Source organism: Phyllostomus discolor, chromosome 4 (genome assembly GCF_004126475.2).
Source record: "Phyllostomus discolor isolate MPI-MPIP mPhyDis1 chromosome 4, mPhyDis1.pri.v3, whole genome shotgun sequence".
Lineage (NCBI taxonomy): Eukaryota > Metazoa > Chordata > Mammalia > Chiroptera > Phyllostomidae > Phyllostomus > Phyllostomus discolor.
Window position 1 is genome coordinate 54555065 of NC_040906.2, and position 16697 is coordinate 54571761.

General features: G+C 39.7%; 1 protein-coding gene across 2 annotated transcripts in view; it reads right to left on the reverse strand.

Annotated features, from left to right (window-relative positions):
• Positions 1-11845: 11845 nt before the first annotated feature.
• B3GALT1 (beta-1,3-galactosyltransferase 1) overlaps positions 11846-16697 on the reverse strand; it is a 529669-nt gene continuing 524817 nt past the window's right edge. For both annotated transcript variants that reach the window (XM_036023352.1, XM_028510267.2), the window contains one exon: positions 11846-16663. In XM_036023352.1, coding sequence (XP_035879245.1) covers positions 15454-16434 — 981 coding nt within the window. In that variant the 5' untranslated portion in view covers positions 16435-16663 and the 3' untranslated portion in view covers positions 11846-15453. The remainder of the gene's footprint in view (positions 16664-16697) is intronic.

Here is a 16697-nt window from a genome sequence, read left to right on the forward strand (position 1 = left end):
AACCTCTAACCAATGGCGCCACAGCCAGAGAGGCTCTCTGCTGTCACGCTCGGCCTCATGTCTTCCTGGCTGTTCTTTAGGGGCATTGTCCTCCATCAGCTGCTGTGGAGCCTCTGGCCTCTCACCGCATAGTAATTCCTGTCCATGGACTTCATTATATTACTTTTTCCTCTCACATCCTGTCTTTCAAATCATTAATCCCCATTTTCCTAATATCATCTCTGCTCTTTACTGCTTTCAATGTAGGTTTTAATATATTATGTTCTCCTGGTGCCCCTGTGTTTGTTTTTTTTTTTAATTTGACCTTTTAAAAACCTGATTATCTTAAATAATTCTTTGAGTTTATTTTTCTCTTTCAGCTCTTGATTTGTAGACACACAGGAAGACACAAAGTAAAAGCTTTCTAACTTTTCTTCCTGTTTCCTATGACAGAGTCCCCCACTGGTTTCAAATCCGTGGCACCTTTTCTCTTTTGATTTTATGCTTTACAGGAGATAACTATCAGCACAAAACATTAGGAGCTATTGGCTCCCTCACCTTTTGCACGGATAATGGGGCCATCTCACTGGCAGATCTTGACTTGCAGACACTATCCAGTACTGATTCTGACAAACACGATCTAATGCAGCTTCTTGAACTGAAGAAACATTCTCTACTGCTTCCTGCTCTTTCAATTCCCTAAAAAGAAATCTGTCCTTTCATATTAGACGTTTTCTAAACGTTTTGCTTATATGTAGCTCCCTTTCATCTTAAAGGCTGCACATGATGCTCTTTCTAGGAAGCCCAGCTGTGCCCTTTTCTCCATCCTAACATGCTTTTCCTCACTGTAAGTTATACTCAGATGATTTATTGAGTGTCAGCTGTAATATGTCTTTGATTCCCTTATACTCACTGAGAACCTTCTGTGTCCCTAAATGAAAAGTACTTGGCAGGTAGTTAACCTTATCTTTCTTTGACACAGTTCTATTTCATGCTTGTATCAATGAAACCAACTCCTAACCTGTCTGCTACTTTCACTGAAAACATCCATATGTCACAATCTGTCCTTAAGTCATAGAATCATTGATCCTTGGAGTTGAAAGAGGCCTTAAAAGGAGATTAGTTATTAGTGCCCTGACCAGTATGGCTCGGTGGGTCATCATCCCACTAAGTGAAGGGTCACTGGTTCCATTCCTGGTCAGAGCACATGCCGGGGTTGTGGGCCTGGTCCGAGTTGGGAGCACGTGTGAGAGGCAACTGATCAATGCTTCTCTCACACATCGATGTTTCTATAAGTCTCTTTCTCCCTTCCTTCCCCTCTCTCTAAGAACAAATAAAACATTTTTTAAAAAGGAGATTAGTCATATGTGATTGAAGGTAGCATGATATAAAATGAAACAAAGTCATAGTGTGTGTGTGTCTTGGAAGGTGGAAAGATACACACATATCACAATGTCAACAGAGTTGTGTCTGGGTGGTGTGATTGCCGGCACTTTTAATTTTCTTTCATGAACTTACCCATACTTTCCAAACTTTCTTTAATAAGCTGTATCAGGTTATGGGAGACACTGAACAATTGCCTTTAAAATTCTGAGGTGAGAAAATTTCAGCCTAAAATTTTATTAGGCTGATCTAATTAATTATCAACTCAGGCTAGAATAAATACATATTTGACATGAAAATACTAAAAAAGCATAGTTTCAATTTTTAGGAAGCTCAGTGAAAATAATGTATTACAAAATAAAGGAATAAACCAATGAAGCCTGAACACAGGGTATAGGGAACAAAAAAACCTAAACCAAAGAAAGGATTTGAAGAAATTCCTAGGACAATAGACATGCAAATAGTCATGGGAAATAATCACCTTAAATTAAAGCAGCAGCACCTTAGAGGTAAAGCTTGGTTCCCCCCTACTAAAAATAATAAATTAGCCAAAGCTAATCAAAATATGTCCCTAAATGTCAGTTTCAATGGGTAGTGTCATTCGCACATTCATTTACTCGACACCTATTTATTAAGCACTTACTATGTGCCATTGCTTAGCTAAGTGCTGTAAACGTAACAGTGAACCAAAAACTCTTCCGTTTTTATGTAGCATGAGAAGATAATGGCTATTATCTCTTAACTTCCCCTACAGCTCCGTCTTATAAATGAAGTCATCTCCCGTGTTAGAGATAAGGAAGTCAAGTGCAGAGGGTTTACATAACTTGCTTATTAGCAAGTGCAGGGCTGGGAGTCAAACAACAACCTACAGCCTGTGCTTTCTTCGCTCTGTTTAAAGTTTTTTCTTCAGCGGAAAAACAAAGTCTGCTAAGAAACCTGCTTTTTTAAAATTGTATACTTAGCAAAAAAATGATAAGGAAAATAATTTTAAAAACTTTCCTGCCTGGCCACTTTGTGGGTGATATGTCTGGATAATTCTGCACCTGACAGTCTGTGATGACGCGCTCCGCGTACAGATGGACGCTCAGCAGATGATGCTGTGGTCGACGCGGCGCTGCTGCCTGAGTTACTGCGGCACTCCCTGAAATGTCTGCTCAGCATAACCGCAGACTGGAAATGAACTTGTCAACTGTTGTCAGTGACGTAACCCAAAGACGTTATGTGCTGAAAGGTCTTTAAAGTTGTTTTTCATTACAGTCTGCCCTTTTTCAACGGGCAGAATTCATTTGCTTTGCTTTAAGTGTGCTCAATGAGGGGAAAACAGATCTTGAAAGGAAGACGTGGGTCTTATTCCTGAGTGCTGTGGTGAAATGCATCCTATTCTTCATTGCTGGGATCATTGTTTTCCTTCCTCTTGCCACCCCACAAAACTTCTCCAATAGCCTGTCACTCTCAGGCAAGCTGCTCCAAGGTACTCAAACTTGGTACGCAACCAAGAGATATTTGCTGGATGTAGACAGGTGTCTGCTCAGTCCACAGCTCCCCTGCAATTAGGTTTGTTATAGGTTCTAAGCCAACCTCAGGCTTGGTTAGCACAATGGTTTCAGACTTTGACCCCTGGAACCAGGACTGCCTGGGTTCTAATCCAAGCTCCAACTCTATCTAACTAGCTTTGTGACCTTGGACAAGCTAAAAAGTTTTTCTGTGCCTTAGCTTTCTGTAAAAAGGAATAATAGCCCTTTCTTTGTAGGATTTTAATGGGAACTGAGTGAGGCAGTGTATGTGTATGTAAAGTACTACAATGTCTGGCGAAGGTATGAGTGATTTTCAGGTTTTAAGACATTATTGCTTTCCTCACAAACTCTCTTTACCATGCCTTCTGATCCTCAAAATACTTTGCCCCAGGTTTTTAAACAAAAGATTCCCCACAGACAGGACGATCTGTCTACATGGAAAAACTATCAGTTTTCACTCCTAATCTGTTCTCCATGATCAGACACTGATCCTTAAGGAGAAGTAGTTAGTGCAGATGCCTTGTGTCTGGTAGGTTCCGTCTCTGTGAGAGGAATAAATCCTCACACTCTGACATGTCTTTCCTGTTGGAGAGAGTGAGTGCCTTTCTCTGTCTGCAGCTGCTCTTCCCCCAGCACCTCACAACACCTGCTAACTCGGGAAATCTGTGTCAAGGATTCCGGAAAAAAATTTAACTGGTAACTTTCTCAAAGTTTTATGTTATTAAGAGGTTTGTAATGGTCAAAATTGGTTTCAAAAAGGAAAATACTTCCTCTCAAACTCAGAAAATGTTCCACATTAGCTGTAAGGCAGGGGTATCAAACTCATTTTCACTGGGGGGCCACATCAGCCTTGCGGTTCCTTCAAAGGGCCGAATGTAACTTTAGGACTGTATGAATGTAACTACTCCTTAACAGTTGAGTGAGAGCTTGGTGCTGCTGCCAGGTAGAAGAAAGGTGCCAGGCCGGATAAAACAAGGTAGAGGGCCAGATTCGGGCTATTGTGCCTTCAGTGTTGAACCCTTAAGGTGATTCATCTGTTTACCAAAACTCCTCATATTTCCGTGGGCAAACTCAAGTTTCTGGCAGTTCACTGTCAGAAATGAAGGGGAAAAGCCTGTGTCTAGCCTGCTACCAATATTCAAAGACTCTGCAAACAAAAGTCAACAAAACCTGTGATGGAAAAGAAAGCCTATCCTTCTTAAAATTGGGGCTCCCCAGGATCTGTTCTAGGCCCATCTCCATTTCCCCTCATTTCTCTTTCCTCAACTCCCCTCTCCTTACTTTACACAGTTTTAAGAACCATATTCATATCCAAAGCTTCAAACACTATCCTTAAATTTGTAGATGTCTGGGAGAAGTTTGTTTCCACCCTCTCCATATTCTTTTCCGAGGCAGAGGAATATTCACCTGGTGAATGGCCCCCTTGCAAAAGCAGGAAGAATCACTGCTATTTGGATTCTCAGGTGGGTTTCCCCCCACCACCAAGCAATTCTCCAACACCAGCTGGGTGTCCCACAATTCAAGTAAATTCTGGCACTATCTACCTGGAGATCGCAGCAGACCCCACAGGCTAAGGGCTCAGTCCTACCAGGCTGCCTCCCACTTCAGGTACCAATCCCAAGTCCAGTTATAACCTGTGCTCTGACTACTTGGCTATAAATCATAGGTTCCCATAACCTCTTCCCTCTTTGGATTTGATTAATTTGCTAAAGCAGCTCACAGAACTTAGGGAAACACATTTATCAGCTTGTTAAAGGACATGATAAAGGATACAGATGAATAGCCAGGTGAAGGGGTACAAAGGGTGAGGCCTGGGAGGGTCCTGAGCACAGCAGCCTCTGTCCCCATGGAGATGGGGGTGCGTCAATCTCTTGGTGTGTGTGTGTTCATCCCCCTGGAAGATCTCCAAACCCCCTACTTTCGGAATCTTATGGAGGCTGCCTCATGAGATAGGCATTTCTAGCTCCTCTTTCCCTCCCTGGAGAAGTGGGGGTGGGGCTGAAAATTCCAAGCTTGTAATTGTGGTTTGGTCTTCCTGGTGACCAGTCCCCATGTGGGATCTATCCAGGAACCCACTCAGAATCACCTTATTAAAACTAAAGTTGCTCCTGCTACTCATATCAATTCAGAAATCACAAGGGTTTAGGAGTTCTGTGCCTTGAACTGGGGCACAGACCAATATATATGTTCCCTGTTATCTCACAACTGCATATTGAAAGATCAGTTCATGGGTGTGCTTCGTTCATTTGTTTCTTCTTTCTTCCTGGTTTGAATCTAAAAGGCCGATTTTTGATCATCCGTGAAAAGAGATTCTGCCACTTCGCTCTGTCTCCTCTCTCAGTGCAGCTGCCCTGGTTGGCTACTCCGGGGCCTGCCGCTTCCAAGCAGACCTGCCCACCATCTGCTGTTGTTGACTTTTCCTGAACTGCCTTCTTTCTCTTCACCATGGTAGGTGTGATTAGGGCCAGGACACATTTTGCATGGGATACAGTTTCACTTCTACTTCTTTCTCTCTCTCTCTTAACTTCTCTCTTCCTTTCCTTTTTCTTTTTCTCCCACATAGCAGCTCAGTTGTGGCAACTGCTGTAGTTGGGGCCTTGTCTGGTTGAGCAACAGGACTTGGAAACAAATGTCCTATATACATTTTTCTTTTTTTCCTACATTTTTAAATATTTGATTTTTTGTTCTTGAGAGAGAGAGAGAGAGAGAGAGAGAGAGAGAGAGAGAGAGAGATCAATTTGGTGTTCCATTTATTGATGCATTCATTGGGTGCATCTTGTATGTGCTCTGATCAGAGATCAAACCCACAACCTTGGTGTTTTGGGACAACACTCTGACCAACTGAGCTACCCAGCCAGAGCCTAAATATTTGATTTTCAAATGTACATTTTACTCCTGAGTTTTTCTCTCTTCCCCTAGATCTGATGGATATTTTCTAGTTGTATTTTGCAAATTGAGATTTATCAGCTTAGAAGAATATGCTGTGATAGACCTCTGTTGGTTTTACCTCCTAGCATCCTCTTACTCTTCTCCTGGAAACAGTTATCCAGTGAATCTCTGGGAAGCTGCCCTGTTCCTTCAATTCATGTTCCCATCTCATGGAGCTCGTGGCTCAGGCCTGGGCAGTTAGAGCACTGCATTGCCTGCCACAATGCGGGTTCCAGGGTCCAGAACCTTTGAGACTTTCTGGGAATATTAGGAAAATACCCTTTTCCATTAGACTGGAGATGAGAAGATGTGGTGTTGGAACTTCTGGCAGCCATCTTTGATCACATAGGGACAGCCTGCTCAAGAATGGAGACAAACCACAGGCATGTATTAAGATATGAAATAGATGGACATCTGTAATTGTGTCCACAATAAAAATAAAGTTAAAAAAGAGATGAAATAGAAAGATACCTGGAGACTGAGCTACAGCATAAAGAATCCCTGAAGCCAATACCACCTTTTATTTTTTATTTTTTTAAACTTTTTAAAAAAGATTGTATTTATTTATTTTTAGAGAGGGAAGGGAGGGATAAAGAGAGAGAGAAACATCAATATGTGGTTGCTGGGGGCTGTGACCTGCAACCCAGGCATGTGCCCTGATTGGGAATCGAACCTGCGATGCTTTGGTTCACAGCCTATGCTCAATCCACTGAGCTACGCCAGCCAGGGCCCACCTTTTATTTATAACCAATATAGTCTCTATTTTCTTAAGCCAATTTGGATGAGATTGTCCCTTAATATGGGAAAATGCCAGTTAAAGAAGAGGGTTCAATTCCAGACTCTCCAATTTATTTTACCAGAGTTTTCATCATTCGGACTTGAGATCCATACCCAGTTAATCAGACAATAGTGCTGCCATTTCTTTAGCTATTGCTCCCTGATGCTTTTATTTTCCCCAGGATACTATTAATGGGGCAGATACTGTCACCTGGATTCCCTGACAATATCTTATCAACACACTCAAAATTTCATTCCAGTTGGATAATTCTTAGTTCTATATTTTCAGACCAGATTTTAGCTCTTATAATTATGTCTACAATCCACTTTGAATTAATTTTTGTGTATGATATGAAGTAACTGCCTAAAATCTTTTTTTTTTTTTTTGCGTGAGAATATCCAACTGTGGCAGATCGTTTGTTAAAAGGACTATTCTTATTGAATTGCATTGGCACTTTTATTGAACATCAGTGGACCATAAATATTAAGGATTTATTTCTGAACCCTCAGTTTCATTCCATTGATCTATATTTCCATTCTTACATTAAAACCACACTATTGTGATTTACTTTGTGTTGAGTTTTAAAATTGGATGATGTAAGTCGTCCAGGTCCTTTCCTTTCCTTTTCCTCTCTTTCAATCCCTTCCTTTTCTTTTCCAAAATTGTCTTGGTCATTCTGAGGTCTTTGCATTTTCATAAAACTCTTAGGATCAGGTTGTCATTTGAAAAAAAAAAAAGCTTCTAGGTATGCCTGTACTTTGTTTCCAATATTCTGAATGGAATTGAGAGCAGTATGATTTAATGAAAGAAAGCATTTGGACCCAGGTCAAAAACCTGGGGTGAAAATACTATCTTTCCAGTTATCAATTTTCTACTCTGGAGAAGTCACTTAATTTCTCTGCTGGATTCTTCAACCCCAAAATTGTACCAATAATATTGGGACCCTTATTTGGAAGGCAGTGCCTAGTTTCTGATTTCATGCCAAAAAGCTTCCTTTCTCCCATCCTAATCATTCTTCCTCTTCAAGAGGGCAGATTACTAATCTGAATGGTCATTTTATGACCATGGTTAGGCTATATTTATACCTGTGAGGGGTCACTATTTGTTAACCAATGACATATGTGTGTGTTTCTCTCTCTGCTATTTTCCTCCTGCTCCTGCTGTTTCTTGCTCTTGTGCCAGGAGCCCTGAAGTCTGGCCATCCACCCCTCTCTCTGTGTTGCATGGTATTCCCACCCTTAGGCTTGGTAAGAGTTTGGTGGTTGGTGGAAAAATGAAGCTGCCTTTGACCTGTGTCTAAGTTTTGAGTTCTAATTTCGTTTTAAATAGAATCTTGTAGTACTGGGTTTCTCACTGTTTTTGTTTCTTGGGGCTATTGCTTCCTTTAGGACCTTAACCTTTTCCCATAAAGTCTTAGAGGAATCTGTATACAAGACATAAAAAAAGTGAGTTTCTGACCCAAGTCTATACTAGAGACTTAAACTTCATCTTAGTTTTTAATACCTTCTAACAAGTTTCTGTGAAGATTTAAAGAGATGATGTACACAAAAGCCCCTGGTATGGTTTCTAATAGGTGCTTAACAAATGTTAATAGCTCTGCCTAGAATCTAGCCTGGACTACTGGACTACTAGAGTCTTGCTACTAAGGTCAGTTCCTGTACTAATAGCATCAGTATTATCTGAGAGCTTGTAAGAAAATCAGAACCTTGGGTTGTACTGAACTACCAATCTGCACTTTCACAAATCCCCAGGTAACTACAAGGCACATTACAATCTGAGAAACACTGCTGTGGAGAATACATGCCCTGCATACTGTCCTTCCTGCTCTCACAGCCACACAGTCTGCAGCTTGATTGTCTCCCTAGGACCAAGAGGCATATTGTTACAAATGGCATGCTTCCCTAGTTAATTCAGATACTACTGCCAATAAAGTTTGAAGAGAAGCTTGTAGGTGTGAATTTATCATTTCCTAAATGAAATGTGAACTAGCATAGGTTGAAGAAACCCGTATGTAGGAAGGATGCACAGGCAGATCACCAAAGCAGAGCTCCTCTGAGTGTGGTGTGAGACAGGTGTGGAGACAAATCCCCGAGTGCAGAGCGGGCTTGCCTTTTTAATGAGCTGGTGGGTGATGGATGCCTCTCCAGAGAATCCTTTGCTTCCAAGAGGGAAAAAAGTATAATTGAATTTATAGATTGTTCTTTCTACTCTACAGAAATGTGTGCGTGAGCTCTGAAGGCCAGAAGCTGTAAGTTCCTAGCGAGCTGGGCTGGACTCTCAGTGCATTAGGGTTATAGACTTTTGACTTGTACCTTCTTATATGTTTTCATTAGATTTGGATATTATCAAATCAACGGTGGATTATTTTAAGACTTCTAAATTAGTTACTTGTACTTTTATGTTGTTTAACTATTTTCTTAAGATTTTTTTTCTTTTTTGAAAATTTTTTTCCTTTTCAGGTTTTTCCTTTTCTTTTTACTAAATTGTCATATGGGTCATCTGAAGAACATTTTTCTAAACAGTAAACATTGTATATGATGACTATTGAATAAAATATAAATCTCATGTAAAACAGGAGTTTGAAAGGAGATCAGTGAATGCTAGAAGCTGAAAGTTAGGGGCTGATTACAAAGGGGCATGAGAGAATCTGGGGGAGGTGATAGCACAGTTCTATATCTTGATTATGGTGGTGGTTATCCAAATGTATGCATTTGTCAATACTCATAGAACTGTACACTTAAAAAGGGTGAATTTTTAAGTCTGTAAATTGTAACTCAATAAGACAGATGAGGGGCTGGAAGTTCCAATCTGGAAAGGAATGAAAATAACAACACTGAGTTCCATAGGAATGGGAGTGCTCATGGGGAGGGGATATATGCTCTTACTTTTTAGAGGCCCATGCTGTTTTAGTTAAGAATATAGTCTTGAGCTGGTGGGGGCTGGGCTGAGTTCACCTTGTAAGTTACAGAATTCTCCTTTGCCTTAGTTTCTTGATCTGTCAATTGATTTAACAGCAGCATCTACTTAATGGAGCTATTGTTAGGATTTACCAACAATGACGAAACAGAAGCACAGACACTGGAAATTTAAGTCCTTGTAAGGGGAGACAGTCTCTGATCTTTTCTTTCCCCTCACCTCACTCTTGGTGAGGTCATCCTTGTCTCTGCTGAAAAATAGCCTTCATCACGAACCCCCAACACGTAACTCTGCCCAACCTGCCATGTCAGGCAGCCACTGCTGAGTAAAAGCTCTGGAATAAACCTTAGAGCGAGAATAAATCACCTCTCATGCCATGCTCCCTCCAGGTGAGGACTGAGGTCATTGTAGGAGGCATAACAAATAGTCGACATAATGTACCAAACTAATAGATTCTATAAGGAAAACTAAATGGAAAATTTTTCTTGAGTGCTAGGCACCTCTGGCTGAAGAGATAGCAGAGCTGGTATTATTATAGATGTAGTTGAATCAATAATACTTTTTCACTCATTTCTTTTTCATTTCAGAAAAATGCCTACTTTAACCAGCAAAGAGGTAAGGAGATATTATCAAGGGCGATTTTTCATTCTCACATGTATTATATTCTGGGACATTGTTCTAAATAGCCCTATTTGGGGTTTTTTTGTCCTTCTATCTCAGAAATGTATTCAATTTTCTTCCAGCAGTGTGGATTCATCTGGAAAGCTATGACAATCAATTAAGTAAATGAGAAAATAGAATGCTTGTAATTATGATAATCAAGCTATATGAAACCCACCCTCTTAGGTCTGATACCCACACATTCTCACATGGATTAAGCAATATATTAATTAAGCCTTGGGTAATTGTTACAATTAGAATCAAGCTTTTGTAATTTTTAAAAATCACTCAGAGAGAAAAAGGAAATATTTGAAATATATATGCAGCTCTTGGTTTTTACTGTGATTCATTATCACGACTATGTTGTTATTTCCCCGGATGCATGGAGACAGCCCCAGCACACCTATTGCTGTGCCTCCTCATACACAGTTGGGGGAATCTGGTATGTAGCTCCTTTCTCAGATGTTTCCCTGTTTCTTGAAGTAAGAGATTGACAAACTCTTCCTGTAAAGGACTAGATAACAAATATTTTAAGCTTCAAAAATCAAAGTTGAAGATACATGGAAATACTTACACAACAAATTTCCAGTTTCTGCATTGGTGGAATTAAAAATAAAATAAAATGATAACTGAGTACATTTTTTTTGCAATACACGCCTACTAATGAGAAAGGCAAACTTCTTACTGCTGGCATAATATTTTGCTTAGTTGGGGTTTGATGTTAGTGTTCTCTATCATGAAATTGCAAATATTCATCATGAAACCATTCTTGGCTCCTGGGCAGCAGGCTAGAAGTGGTTCAAAGTGTGATTTGCTGATCCCTTCTCTTGCTCAGTATTCTCAACTTTCATGTGCATCAGAATCACCCATAGGGTTCGTTAAAGCAGACTGTTGAGCCCCACCCCAATCTTTCTGGTAGGGCATTTTACCCAGTTCTCACTTGATGCTGATGCTTGTAGTCTGAGACAACACTTATAGAACACCGCTCTTGATGTTGGTCCTTCTAAAAAGTCGCATTGAATACAAATCTGTCTATTTTATGTTTTCATTTACCTTTTGAACTCTGAAGTACAGGAGTAGTAAATCCGAAGTCAAATTCCCATTAAAAAGTAAAGAAGAGCTATTTAGCTAGATTGGGATTGATAGAAAAAGGAACTTTTCCGTCTTAAATAGCTATTAGTCTCTTGCTTACAAAGTCAGGCATCAGCAATCAGCATCCATTTATCTGCTATAACAAATGCCTGAGTTGTATTTTTCCAGTCTGATCAAAGTTTTAAAACAGTATGCAGTATTCTAAAGAACATATGTGGGTGAAACGTAGGAATGACAATTTTGCTTTAGATTCAACATGTACTAACTCACCAAGCACATTAACAATATAATGCTCTCTGGATAAAATTTATTGGTATGTTCAATCCATAGACTTTAACACAAAGACTTTCCTGAGAGTACTGAGGAAAGGGGCAAGGAAAATACCAGTTTCCTAAAGCTGGGCATGTCCCATGGACTAATCACCTCCAAGCTGACTGTCAAGCTGCCCTGGGCTCTCATGAAGAGCTCTGAATGTTTTGAACTATTACCTCTGTTGAGGCTGTGGAGAACCTCTTTGATGCCAAGGCATTGGCTAATTGTAATGATCACATCTCACCAAAAAAATTCTTTCTGAAAAGAAGCAAAGTGGAAAATATGTTCTCCTTCTGTTTATTTGTCCCAATGGTTTAAAAAATCAGCTTTATGGATCCATAATCTTCCTCATGACAGATGGGCTTATACATTAGCATCGTGCTTTCAATCAACAGTTTACATTTCAAGAGGAAGGTGAAGAAACTGAATGTAAAGACATTTTCAGCATCTATTTGTCATTTTCAGTTTTATAACATTGATACAAAAAATAGTATTCTGATTAGCAGCTTGATTTGGCAACCCATGTAACCCTAAACAGCACTACAAACCTGGAGAGTGCACTTTTACAGACAATTACATTTGGCGAAATAGTATGTACAATTTTGACAAATAAATACATAAATACAATCATTCATATATAACGATATACCTAAACGTCAATTATCATCAACAAATATTTCTAGTAAATTACTTCTTTCATCACAAGTTACTTTTGTTGCTTATAAAAACTATCTTCACCTTTTCAGAGGAAATGGCATCATCAATTGCCCCACTAAACTCACGTGTTAAGAAAGGTAGAAAATGAATCCCAGATGCTTTATGTAAATATTCCACTGTCTTTTGATAGAAGAGATTTGATTGAAAAACTCCTTCCTTAGCTTCTCTGTAAAGAGTTTATTTTCACCATGTCATATCACACAAAGGGGTTTTGTTCTTCTGAATTTAATTCAAATCAAAAATGATCTTCAGTTTGATTCCCATTATTTAAAAATACAATATTATATATTGAAACTGACATTTGAGGCAATATAAAAGACACAAAGCCACAGAAACTAGCCAAAAAAGATTAAACATTTTTTTCAAAATAAATTTAAGAAAGAAAATGTACAGACACTAATTATTAGTATCTTTTGTTATCCAATGCAAAATGAACAAAACATGTAAGGGTAGTCAGAAGGTTTTTGTAAAAACCACCTGAATGGCTTCTAGTACAATACTGTCTGAAATACTATTTTACGTCAGAGAAATAGTAACTTTTAAAAAATGGCATCACAAATAATCAAAACCATAATTTGGCCAGTGTCATAAAATTAACAATAGTAGAAAATTAGAGCTTTTTCTGATCACTTGACTTAAACATATTTTTTTGAACATCCAAAAAACAAAGGACAAACATGCTTTAGGCTATTGGAACTGGGCAAATGGCCTTGCTTCCCCAAGCCCCATGCAGAAGAACATGTACCCAGCAAGCACAGTCTAGCTATATGTAAAGTTGGGGAGAAGAAAAAAATGCCTTTAAAATATATACATATGACCTTGGATGAATATTTACATGTTTGTCACATGGGCACTACTTAGCATAAAAAAGTTAGGAAATACTTCTTTAAGACATGGTTCTCTGATTTAAGCTCCTTTTAAGATTAGGACTCTCTATTCATAATGTACACACATACACACACACCTCAAAATTCACAGATGTACATGTATGATGTTTATAATACATAATTCCTTGACACCAGTGGTGAGTATAAGGTCAATGCAAGACGGCAGTATGAGACAGAGGCTTAACTCAGCCCCGTGACTGAAAGGCCAACCAAGTACAAAGTCATGAGACTTCTGCAGTGATCAGAACTCACAGCAGTCAAAGGTTGGGGCTGGAGGGCGGCTCACCTGTGCTAATCCATCTCTCCCCAGGCTACCTGATGCTGTCTCTAATCAAACTCAGCAGTACTGCTGACTGTAAGATGAAGATGTACTAAAGGACCGAGAGGCCTGTCTAACATTGGGTTCTTTTGTACTGGCAATAAGAGATCCAGTGTTTTCGGGAAATAGGCCATAACTTCCATTTACTCAATTTTTTCTACCCCTTTGCTATCAACTTCTAGGGGGGCTTCCAAGGATTATATTAAAACAAAAGGTATACTCTTTCAGTCGTGGGCCTTTTTTTTTTTTTTTGAATGAAAACAGTTTCTAAGGAACGGTAGATGTGGAATGTGTGGGTGTGCTGAGAGTCTATTCTTTTGATAGAAGTGGACTAGCTCTACCCATCCTCAAAGTTCTGACTGAGAATTCAGATCAAGTGTTTTCTATGGTCTAAGTTGATGTGATACCTTTTGCAAAGCAGGTGCTTCAATTGCCCTAATACACCCCTGGCCAGAGGCTCCTCCTCAAGGAAAGCCGGCTGCCTTCACTTTCAGTACCCTAGGATATCAAGGCAATGCGCCGGAATAATAATTTATTCACCAAAACCAGAAGAAATGACAAAGAAATTGAAGCTTCCCCAAACCCCTAACATTTCCAAGGAAAAGTCTTAGAAGAATCAGGTTCACTAATAGTTCATATTTGATCTTTATTTTGGCAGATTTTATACTAAAATGATGTCACTACTATTTCTGACCATCATTATACTTATGTAACTATTTTAGCATTTAGCATAATGCATGATACATTGCATTACGTAGCACCTTTTAAACCAAGGATCTCAAAATACTTAGCAAATGTGCAAAATACTTAGCAAATTTGCTCTCACAGCACCTGTGAGGTAGGTGTTTTTTCCACCATTTTGTAAATGAGCATATTTGAAGCACAGTAAGGTAAAGATGCCTGCTCACAAGACCCAATGAGTAGGATCGCATCAGTAGAGCCTGAAGCCAAGCTTCCCCCTCTTCTTTTCCATGAACCTCAATTCCGGAGCCTCGGAACACCTCCTACCAGCATGGCTGCTAGAGGTACTTGGATGTTTTGGATATCAGAGAGTATTACAGCTATTGACTGTCTGGATAAGTCATTCAATAACATTGGCATCTGCTAAAAGATTTTTGTACACACTTTGTAAATGTGTGGGAGGGGGCATCTTATACTATTGCTAAGCTTATATTAATTATTATGCATATTTAAATTTATGTTTTTCCATGTGATTATTATTCTTCTGGCCTCCCACCAACTTAGTTCTACACATGTGCCTGCCTGAGACAGAGACTTTAAAATGCACTTAGCGACATGGTACGGAGTGTAGCAGTAAGATTACATTTGGCAAAGTCTACTTGGAGGCACCAGGTAATGTTTGTTGAATGAGCAAGCAGATTTTCTTCCAAACATACAAAGTATTTGATTCTCAAGTTAAATTTCCATTTATTTAACTGCAGCCTCCCTGCCAGTACTAAGTTCATTTCTTGTTAGAACCACTAATACTGTGCACACTGTGTGGGAATATGTGTGAAAATTCACATAGTAGCACACTGATATTAGTACTCACATCCAGTGCGTCTTCCTGACTGTGCATTCTTTCTGAATTGTTTTTGAAAAGGAACTTTGCTTCTGCAGAGAGATGCTATGAAGACATTACTGTGAGTTTCATTTCCCAGAACCAGATTTTTATCTCAGGTGCACAGTATGTAAGTCCTAGCAGTTGTTAGGAAGTTGCTTTTTGAGATAAATGCAAGGCCTTAGAACCTGAGAATAAAATCTGGTGCTTCTAACTTATGCGTTGTTTCTATGATCAGAGCCTGACATTTGTAAGTTGATAATCCAAGAAAGGAACTAGGACCGGGAAGAAAAAGCTTTTTACAAAACCCCTTCACCAGTTCACGTCTGGTGACACTTGTAAAATACCAACACCTTAAGCCCCATTTTTTAAAAAAGAAAAGAAATATATTTACATTGGTAAAAATCCTAACATCTGAGATGTTTCTTGCTCGACATGTCATTCCAGATTCTGTGCATTTCTTCTGGAGAGATCTGATGCACAGTGATAACTCGGCGGTACCTACACAAGCTGTAGGCCATTTTCCAGTGATTGAAGCCACTGTTCTGAAAAGGATGTATGCCCAGCTTTCGGAGGCACAGTCCTACGTAGACATCCTCAAGGTGAAGCAGCCTTGTGTGGAGTGAGGTCTTGTAAATGAGTTCTGCTACATCGGCTGAGAAGATATAGCCGGTCCCCGAACAGAATGGCGGGTAGTTACTGTCAGGGTACAAATCCCTGGGCATATACCACTTACTGCGGACGTCCCGGATTGGCCCTCCATTGATGACGTAGCCAGTAAAATATCTTCTTCTTGGCTTGGTGGAGGGTTTTAGTAATTTATAAATAAGGTTGTCCATGTTTACAAAAATGTCACTGTCTGTTTTCATGACATACTTGGCTTTTGAACAAAAAGTGGCCACCCATCTCATGCCCATTAATGTTTTGAGGGTGAGATTATGGTACGAGTCAATGAAGTCCTCCACGATAATGTCATGGAAGATTTGGCTCTCTTGCTCCACCATCTGATTCAGAACTGGATCAGCGTTCTTTCCCAGGAGGAACAGGGTGGCTATCTTGATCCCTTTGAAGTTGTTCTCATCCCCCCACGTCTCTCGGATTGCCTGGCGGGCATCGAATTCTTTGTGGGTGGTGCTGATGAGGATAACAAGGAAAGGAATGTTTTTCTCACATTTGTTGGGCTCATTTATAAGAAATTCAAAAGAATGTGGGTTTATAGGTCGAGTTCTTATGTTGCCAAATGTGAAGTTTTTCCTGGCAGCTGTGAGGTGGCTGAACGGCTTGGAGCCAGTGTAGGAAGAAGTAGGACGAGTTACACTCAAGTACCAGAGAGCACTGGCCCAGCACACAACTGTCAAAACGTATAAACAGGAGACTTTTGAAGCCATGGTCCTGAGAGCACGTCTATTCCCAACACTGAAGAACACGCCTTTTCAGCATTAGTTTCTTTTCATCTTGCAAAGGTAGCATATTAATAATTAATCTTAAAGTTTGACAGAGGCGTGTGAGTGTGGGATTGTCCATGGGTCTTAGAGGCAGTCTGGTATTTCTGCATCCATTCTACTTTCTCCCAAATCTGATGGAAGGTTCCATGCTTCATAGATCTTCCTCTTAACTCTGCAAAATCAATAAAGTAAAGTTGTTCAGATTT